The sequence below is a fragment of the Rhipicephalus microplus genome, unplaced genomic scaffold (genome assembly GCF_043290135.1).
Source record: "Rhipicephalus microplus isolate Deutch F79 unplaced genomic scaffold, USDA_Rmic scaffold_123, whole genome shotgun sequence".
Lineage (NCBI taxonomy): Eukaryota > Metazoa > Arthropoda > Arachnida > Ixodida > Ixodidae > Rhipicephalus > Rhipicephalus microplus.
Genome location: NW_027464695.1, coordinates 635,739 through 645,465, shown reverse-complemented (window position 1 = coordinate 645,465; position 9,727 = coordinate 635,739). Strand labels below are relative to the sequence as shown.

At 50.9% G+C, this 9,727-nt stretch overlaps 1 protein-coding gene across 1 annotated transcript; it reads left to right on the top strand.

The window, feature by feature from the left end:
- Positions 1 to 7,157: 7,157 nt before the first annotated feature.
- On the top strand, positions 7,158 to 9,293 carry LOC142790726 (solute carrier family 35 member G1-like). The gene is made up of 2 exons (XM_075885346.1): positions 7,158 to 7,221; positions 7,938 to 9,293. Exon 2 carries the CDS (start codon positions 8,014 to 8,016, stop codon positions 9,157 to 9,159), a length of 1,146 nt encoding a protein of 381 aa, XP_075741461.1. The 5' UTR covers positions 7,158 to 7,221; positions 7,938 to 8,013; the 3' UTR covers positions 9,160 to 9,293.
- Positions 9,294 to 9,727: the final 434 nt, after the last annotated feature.

The following is a 9,727-nucleotide window of genomic DNA, read 5'->3' as shown; positions in this document are numbered from 1 at the left end:
GCCCGATCTAAAGGGTACATCCATCCATCCATCCATCCATCCATCGGGCGCGCGGTGATAGGCGCGTTGTTTAAATGCAGGCAAGATGTCGCGGTAGTATGTTACCATGTTATGAGAACTGAAGTGGGAAAATGCCGGCATATATACCAACCATTATGGGAATCTACTTCGTGTGATGCATATGAGAAGGAATTACCTATGCTGCTTAATATTTTTTTTAGGTCAGGCGTTGCGAGCTTGATCGACGGCTTTGTGTAGATGAGTAGTTGTGGGCATAGCGAGGGCTTACAGGGCACATTAGGTTCACTGGCACCTGAGGGTACTTACCTCACGATCCGACGTAACATCGTTACACACGTTTTAAAGCACGCGCGTTAGTTTTCTCAAAAACTAAGTGAACTCTACGGCGCGATGAGGTTGCGCATCAGGGATTTTTTACGCATCACGAATGGCGGTTTGCGGAGTCTATAAGCTCGGCCAACGCTTGACCATAGCTTGCTGCATCATATAAGCAGATTAGTATAATGCTTGTTACGTTGTTATCAATGCAGTTAGCCAGACCTCCCAACAGCAATTCACGTTGCACCCATATTACTACTGCATATGGTATTTTCTGTAGCACTTCCTAATAATAATAATAATAATAATAATAAAAATAATAATAATAATAATAATAATAATAATAATAATAATAATAATAATAATAATAATAATAATAATAATAATAATAATAATAATAATAATAATAATAATAATAATAATAATAATAATAATAATAATAATAATATCTGGGGTTTTACGTTCCAAAACTACGATATGCTTATGAGAGGCGCCGTAGTGAGGGGCTCCGGAAATTTTGACCATGTGGTGTTCTTTAACGTGCACTGACATGGAACTGTACACGGACATCTGCCGTTTCGCTTGCATCAAAATGCGACCGTCACGACTGGGATCGAACCCTCTACCTTCGGGTCGGCAGCCGAGCACATTATATGTAGTCACTGTTCTCTAACGAGGCAGACTTCTGCTGCACTTTCATGTACTGGTGTGAATCTATATGGTTGGACACGCGACTGCTACGCAGAATGCCTGGATTCGATTCCCGCTGGAACCGCGGCTTCAATGTTCCTTACGTCTAAAGAGATTTTCTACGACACGAACTCCTTGATGGTAATCTGCAAACATTTACAAAGTCTATTCTCGCCGCTGCTGGGCTGATATTGACCGAGGGTCGGCAACCTGTGGGCCTCGCCAATATTGTAACGGTAGGATGAGAACGACGAAGAAGACAAAGAGGAGGACGATGTTGTCAGATCTGTGAGCCAACTGGGCGCCATCTTGTCCACCACCGAGTTTATTCCTCGTTTTATAAAGTAAAGTTATTCTCCCGAAACATCATTGGTGGGAGGTGCGGGGTACTCACTTCACGCAAAACGGAGCTTCGTAGCGGGCGCCTAGTGGTCTCCCCCATGGCGACTGCAGTCAACAATGCCGACCCTTCCCCGACTACCGTGCCTTCTCCAACTACGTCCGTGCTTTCTCCAACTGGACCATCAACCCTCATCTTGGAGCCCCCGAGAGATCCAGGTACCTTTTCTGGCACTGATGGCATTGACGTAGAAGCCTGGCTGAAGTCATACGAACGAGTGGGTGTACGTATGCGATGGGATCCAACGCTCATGCTGGCCAACGTGATTTTTTATCTCAGAGGTACCGCAAAGGTCTGGTACGAGACGCACGAGGAAGAACTGACTAGCTGGGAGTTATGCAAGCAAAAGCTCCGGGAGCTATTTGGCAGGCCTGTGGGAAGTCAACGCGCCGCCCAAAACGAGCTCGCACGTCGAGTTCAGACGTGCACCGAATCATACCTCACGTACATTCAGGACGTGCTCGCTTTGTGCCGCAAGGTAGACTCGCAGATGTCCGAAGCCGATAAGGTTGGCCATATTATTAAGGGCATAGCAGATGACGCCTTTCACCTTCTTGTGTTCAAGAATTCATCTACGGTCCACGACATTATTTCTGAATGCCGGCGCTTTGAAGAAGCGAAGAGCCGCCGTGTTCTCCACCAGTTTGCCCGGCTTCCAAACACGGCTGCAACATCCACATGCGAAGACCCTCGCCTGCCTTCTACGGAAAGTCCCGGTGACGTTGTCCGTATTGTCCGTCGGGAAATAGAAGCCGCAGCTCCACTCGTGTCAGCCTCCCCCAACTCCGAAAGCTATCACGCCACCGTCTCTCTCATACAGACCGTCGTGAGGCAAGAACTGGCCAACGCCGGCTTAAACGTCTGCTCCATTCATCGTCCAGACTACGCCACACCAAATCCACCCGTGACTGTTCCGCCCAACCGACGTTTTTCTGCCAGCCCACATTATCGCGACCCGGCGGTATGGCGCACCCCAGACGACCGGCCGATATGCTTCAATTGCGGTCGTATAGGCCACATTTCGCGTCACTGCCGTGCTTGGTCCAGCTCTGCTCCGTGGCCTCACCCTCCGCCCCATCGCCCACCTGTCTGGAATTCACGCTCATCACCGAAAACAGAGCCGCTAACGCCTGAGAATTCCTCGCGCCCCCGATCCAGCCGCTCCCCTTCGCCACAACGCCGTTTCTCCCGCTCGCCCCCATCTCGCCGATCGCCGTCCCCAAGCTCGTTCCGGCGTTCACCTCCGGAAAACTGACGGGAGCAGCTCTTGGAGGTGATGCTGCAATACCGACCCGATCCCAAAATCCTCTACTGACCTTGCCCGCACATCAGAACCTTATCAATGTTGACGTCGACGGTGTACCTACTACAGCCCTCATTGACACTGGCGCACACGTGTCTATCATGAACGCTGACCTTAGAGCACGGCTGAAGAAAGTCCTTACTCCTGGCCCAACTCCTGTGGTCCGAACGGCCGATGGTGGAAAAGTCGCCGTAATTGGTGTGTGCTCAGCTCGCGTCAGCGTCGCCGGACACCACACATCAGTTCTGTTTTATGTTTTAGAACACTGCCCTAATGACATAATTTTGGGCCAAGACTTTTTGTCTGAACATTCGGCCTTGATAGACTGCTCTGCCGGTATAGTGCAACTCGCTCTACCTAATGTTGTTGATCCTCCAAGTTGCCCTCCAAGTCGGCTTTGTTCTACAGAACACCTGCGTCTCCCTCAACGAACAGTAGCTTACATAGGCGTCTCCCCTGTTCCACCTGTCCCAGACGGTGTTTATATTGTGTCCCCCAATGTTGACGTCCTGCTTTCGCACAACGTTGCGTTTCCTCACACCGTCATCACTATTACGGCCAATGCATCCTGCCTACCCTTAGTGAATTTTTCACTATGTACACAAGTCCTCCCTCGTGGTATATCTCTAGCCGAGATCGTGCCGGCGGCAGAGTGCCATATTTGCACTCTAAGTTATGACAGCATCCCGAGTGCCGAAAAAACTTCGTCTACTCCTCCATCAGACCAAAGTGTGTTAACCAAGATGATTGCCCCCGACTTGCCGAAAGAACAAGCTAACGACCTGCGTTCCCTGCTTGCATCTTTTTGGGACATCTTCGACCTTGGCGACCGCCCACTCGGCCAGACGTCCGTTGTTAAGCACCGGATTGATACAGGCGATACGAGTCCCATCCATCGGAGACCCTACCGTGTTTCCCATGCAGAGCGGCGCATCATCCAACAGGAGGTCGACAAAATGCTTTCTCGGAATATCATCGAGCCTTCATGCAGTCCCTGGGCGTCCCCTGTTGTACTTGTAAAGAAGAAGGACAACAGCTGGAGATTTTGCGTTGATTATCGCCATTTAAACAAAATAACGAAGAAGGACGTCTACCCTTTACCACGCATAGACGACGCCCTGGATTGCCTTCACGGCGCAAAATATTTTTCCTCCATTGACCTCCGCTCTGGGTACTGGCAGATTGCCGTTGATGACATGGACCGTGAGAAGACGGCGTTTATCACTCCCGACGGCCTTTACGAGTTTAAAGTGATGCCATTCGGTTTATGTAATGCGCCCGCCACATTCGAACGTATGATGGACGCTCTGTTGCACGGCTTCAAGTGGTCCATCTGCCTGTGCTACCTGGACGACGTTATCGTTTTTTCGCCTTCTTTTGCGACGCACCTTGAAAGGCTATCGAAAATCTTATCTGTCTTTCGTAAGGCGGGCCTGCAACTCAATTCGGCAAAGTGCCACTTCGGCCGTCGTGAAATTTCTGTCCTCGGACACCTCGTTGATTCCGTGGGGGTTCGCCCTGATCAAGATAAAATACGCGCAGTAAGAGATTTCCCTGTACCAACCTGTACCAAAGACGTTCGCAGTTTCGTTGGCCTCTGTTCTTACTTCCGCCGCTTTGTTAAAAACTTCGCCGACGTAGCACGCCCTCTCACTCAACTTCTCAAAAAAGACGCTGGCTTCATCTGGGGCCCTGAGCAAGCAGATGCGTTTCAAAATCTAGTGTGTCTGCTTACGTCTCCGCCTATCCTCGCCCACTTTGATATTTCATCTCCAACAGAAGTTCGTACAGACGCAAGTGGCTATGGCATCGGTGCAGTCCTCGCCCAGAAACAACAAGGACGAGACCGTGTTGTTGCTTATGCCAGCCGCCTTCTTTCGCCTGCTGAAAGAAAATATTCAATAACCGAACGGGAATGTTTGGCACTTGTTTGGGCAGTCGGTAAATTTCGTCCCTATTTGTACGGCCGGCCATTCACAGTAATCACAGATCACCACGCCTTGTGCTGGCTTTCGTCCCTTAAAGACCCTTCAGGCCGTCTTGGCCGTTGGGCGCTGCGCCTTCAAGAATTTGATTACTCAGTCCTGTATAAAACCGGCCGCCTGCATCAAGATGCGGACTGCTTGTCCCGGTATCCTGTCGACCCTCCAGACGGCGACTCCTCTAAAACCACCCTTCCTATCGACGTTTTCTCTCTATCCGCGTTTCATGACATTGGAATCGAGCAGCGACGAGATACTTTCTTGGACGGTATTATCCGAAGGCTCACATCGGTGAGGCCCGACCCTTCCCTTCGAATGTTTGAAATACATGATGGTGTATTGTACCGTTGCAATATGCGTCCTGACGGCCCCGAAAGACTACTCGTCGTTCCCATTCAATTGCGTCACACTGTTCTCGCCCAGCTTCATGATGCACCTACAGCGGGTCACCTCGGCGTGTCACGGACCTACGACAGAGTTCGCCGGCGCTTCTTCTGGCCTGGCATGTACCGCGACGTCTGCCGTTATATTGCAGCCTGCGACCCTTGTCAACGACGGAAAAAACCAAATGCCCCTCCGGCCGGACGTCTTCAGCCACTGCACATCCCACAAGACCCATTCTACCGTGTTGGCGTGGACCTGCTTGGCCCTTTTCCTACGTCAGCTGCGGGTAATCGGTGGATTGCAGTAGCAACCGATTATGCTACCCGATACGCGATCACACGGGCCCTTCCAACCAGCTGTGCAACTGACGTGGCCGATTTCCTTTTGGAGGACGTCATCTTACATCATGGCGCCCCTCGACAACTCCTTACCGACCGAGGCAGCTACTTCCTTTCCAAAGTGGTTGATGACCTCCTCCGCTCCTGCGCCACTAAACACAAGCTCTCGACTGCTTACCATCCACAAACAAATGGTCTAACGGAGCGCCTCAATCGCACTCTCACCGACATGCTCTCCATGTATGTCTCCGCCGATCACCGCGACTGGGACACTACGTTACCGTTTGTAACATTCGCGTACAATTCTTCCAGACACGACACCGCTGGCTTCTCTCCTTTTTTTCTGTTGTTCGGCCGTGACCCTGCGCTACCTTTCGACACCCTCCTGCCGGCCGGACTAAATGACAAGTCTCAGTACGCTCGTGATGCAATAATGAAGGCCCAAGCGGCACGCCAAGTTGCTCGACGACGCTTACTGGACTCCCAGGACAATCAGAAGAGCGTATACGACGCCCGCCATCGTGACGTCCACTTCACACCCGGAGATCTCGTTCTGTTATGGTTCCCCTCGCGCCGCGTTGGACTTTCGGAGAAGTTACTCCCACGCTATTCAGGTCCCTACCGTATCTTACGCCAAGTAACTGACGTCACATACGAAATCACCCCTACGGACCCCGCCATCCTTCACCCTCACACTGACGTAGTGCATGTTACGCGACTCAAACCGTATTACTCCAGTGCCTCCTGATTAGCACCGGGTCGGTGCTCCAGCCGCCGGGGAAATCATGTAACGGTAGGATGAGAACGACGAAGAAGACAAAGAGGAGGACGATGTTGTCAGATCTGTGAGCCAACTGGGCGCCATCTTGTCCACCACCGAGTTTATTCCTCGTTTTATAAAGTAAAGTTATTCTCCCGTAACAATATTATGCTGACGTCATCGTGCCGAGGGCCGCATAATATTGCCGAGGGCAGCATAAAAACCCTCCACCCTGCATTTATCACTTCCTATGTGAAAAAAAAAAAAGACATGCCAGTTTTAACCTAGAACGGCATTTTCGCTTGTTACCTATGTTTGATTGCAAGATTATGGCATGCGTGCTGATGAGAAGCGTGATTTCTAATCCAATTTTGTAAATTATCGTCAATTCGCTGTTTTTTTTTTTTGCCTGCAATGCCCCCCCCCCCCCCCCACCCATCCTTCCTACATGCCCCTCTCGATTGGCCGTCCGGCCCCACGCTGTGTCGGCTTTATGCAATTTGGCTCTCTGCCTGAAAAGGTTGGCGACACCTGATACAGACTGTCGTGTGTGGCCCATACCCGCACCCTGTGGGCCGTGGTAGGTGGGTATGTGCTACACTTGACCTATAGGGAAAGGGTTTCGTTATGTAGCCGACAGGCGTGACACGATATTAATTTCATGATCTGTTCCAGTGTGTCACACGCTAATGTCTTCATATGCTAATTTTCGTTCGTACCAAGTAAAGGAGACGGCCACGAGAGCACCCAGGTGTAACTGGATAGATCGAGAGATAGAAATGTCTAAGGGCCTTTTGGCCGCCAAGTGCACTTTGGCCGGCAAGGCAACGCTCCATAATAAGCAGTTCTAGGCCAAGGCGTCGTATTCTTGTAATTACACGTGTATTGCACGCGACAAAGTTCATGATAATGAAAAGTTAAAAACAAAAACGAAATCATGAGAGCGCGAGACATTTTCACGAGGGCCATGACCGATGGGCGAAGAAGCAGAAGAAGAAACGAGGAGCTCGAAGCCAGTCGTTTCTGTAAGTGGGATTTACTAACGACATTTCTCGGTCGTTCGTAGTCCGGTTTTACAATCGATTATTTTACGATTATACAAGGTGTTTCTGCTACCCTGCGCTTATAGTATTACGAAGCGAATCATAATTCCGCACGCAGCAGGACGGGATATTTTTTTATGATCTGCTCAGCTGTGTAATTAACAGATTGCTTGCTTCAGTTTCATTAGAAAACCATAGCGAAAGTATGTTCGATAGCGAAGTTCTAGCAATTGTTCTGAAACGTCGAAATTTTTCGTTAGGAGAGTAAAATGCTTGTGGCTAAGAGTAACTTCCAATAAAAATTGCTTAATTAACCTTCAAAATAGCAAATAGAAAAGTTTTAATGTTTGTTCAGAAATCTCGGATTATTTCACCTGTGCTTTGTGAAGTGGGCGCGGCCGCTTAGGATGCCGAAGGAACAAAGTAACCGAGTACGCTGGGACGGCGGCACCCGATGCATACAAAATGGACGCGGCCAAGTGCCGAGCGTATGACCAAATTTATTGACGATGGCTTGTACACAAGGGCAATGCGCTCTCAGGAGGCAAGAAATCAGGTTTCGTAATCGATACCGAAACCATTCCATAACACAAGCCCTTTTACTTTTTCCGTCTCAATGATCGGGGGGTGCTGTACAGGTTACGAAATGCTTGCAGGCCTAATCACTTCGTGTTTCTTCTTTTCTCGCGGGACGACAGCGTGGGACTGCACCCCGACTCGACAGGACGGCCACCTGTCTCCGGTGAAACCGCTAAGCCGACCGGTAGAACAAAAATGGCGGAGCCTCAGCCGAACTCCGAGACACTCAGCCTGCGACGAGCCATCCGCACCCTCCACAGGCGCCGACCTCCGGAGTCTCACAGCTCGTGGTCCGCCCTCACGGAACCCGAGGTGGACCACGACGAGGTACCGCGACCGCCGTCCTGCAGGCGTGCCCAGCCCACGGAGTCGGCCGTGCGCCTCTTTGAGAAGAACGTCAACTTCTTCCAGGGCATGTTCTACGCGACGCTCAACAGCGCCCTCGTCGGCGTCATCTCGGTGCTCATCAAAATCCTCTACGACGTGCCCACCCTCCAGCTGACGGCCATGCGACTCGCCGGCATATTCGTCTTCTCCTTGCCTTTGGTCATCCACAGCGGCCACCATCCGATGGGCCATCCTTCAAACAGGGTCCACCTGGTCCTCCGGGCAACGGTGGGCCTAGCGGGCCTCTACTTCCGCTTCTGGTCGATGAAGCTGATCCCGCTGTCCGACGTGGCCGTGATCCTCGCCAGCCTTCCCGTCTTCGTGACGGCACTGGCCCGCGTCTTCCTCAACGAACCGTGCGGCGTGGCGGACACCCTCATACTGATCCTGACCATGGCCGGCCTCATGATGTCCGCAAAGATCCCCCTGCCCTTCATGCAGACCTCGGGTTCCCGGGAGGACAAGCCGGACGCCGACAAGTACAAGGGCCTCGTGTTCGCCCTCCTGTCGACCATCTTCGGCGCCGCCAAGTTCCTCATCAGCCGCACGGTGCGTCACGAGCACCACTCGGTGACGCTCTTCATGTACGGTTTCGTCGGGGTCGCCGAATGCGTCCTGCTGTCGCCGACCGAGCCGTACGTGCTGCCCCGCTGCGGTCTGGGACGCGTCATCTTCACGTCCTTCACGGTGCTCAGCTTCCTGGAACAGCTGGTGCTCATCAAGGCGCTCCAGATGGAGAACGCCGGACCCGTGTCGGTGGTGATCGCCGCCATGGACGTGGTGTTCATGTTCGCCGTGGAACTCATACTGTTCGGCAACATTCCCGACAAGTACAGCTTCACGGGCGCCACACTCGTGTCCGTGTGCGTCTTCTTGCAGATGGCCAAGAAGACGGTCACAGAGTCGCACGAAAAGTCGCTCTTCCGAAAGCTGTTTTATTGGCTCGCCTATTGAGAAGTGTACATATACATTTGATCGCTTCATTCATTGCGCTAAGTATTTTATTCTATATTTCTGTCATGCTTATAAATACTCATAACGAGGCCTTGCTGCGAGCAAATGGCTGTAAGCACGCCAACTGCAACGTTTGTCATCACAGCGTATGCGTCTAACGCTATCGTCTTGGGGACACACGTCATAGCTATGAAACCTACTGTAAAACTATCTTGCGTCAAAAATTATCTTTTGGCCTTAGGGGTTGTCCGAAAACTATCTGCAGTGCAACATACTGAAACCACTTTGCAGTTTCGCAGGACATAAAGAGAATGATTTTTCACATCAATAATTGCTCTTTCAAAATTCCAAAATCAGCACGCTTGCCGCGAGATGACGCTTGGTTAGCGAAAAAAAAAATGTGTGAAAAGGGGTGATGGCGCCATTTTGAAATATCTGCACCACGTGCCATGTCATATTTTGATGGCATCTGCTATTAACGTAGTTGCTAATTGGTAAGGATGAAGAACATTCTCATCTGATTGATTGATATGTGGGGTTTAACGTCCCAAAACCACTCTATGATTAT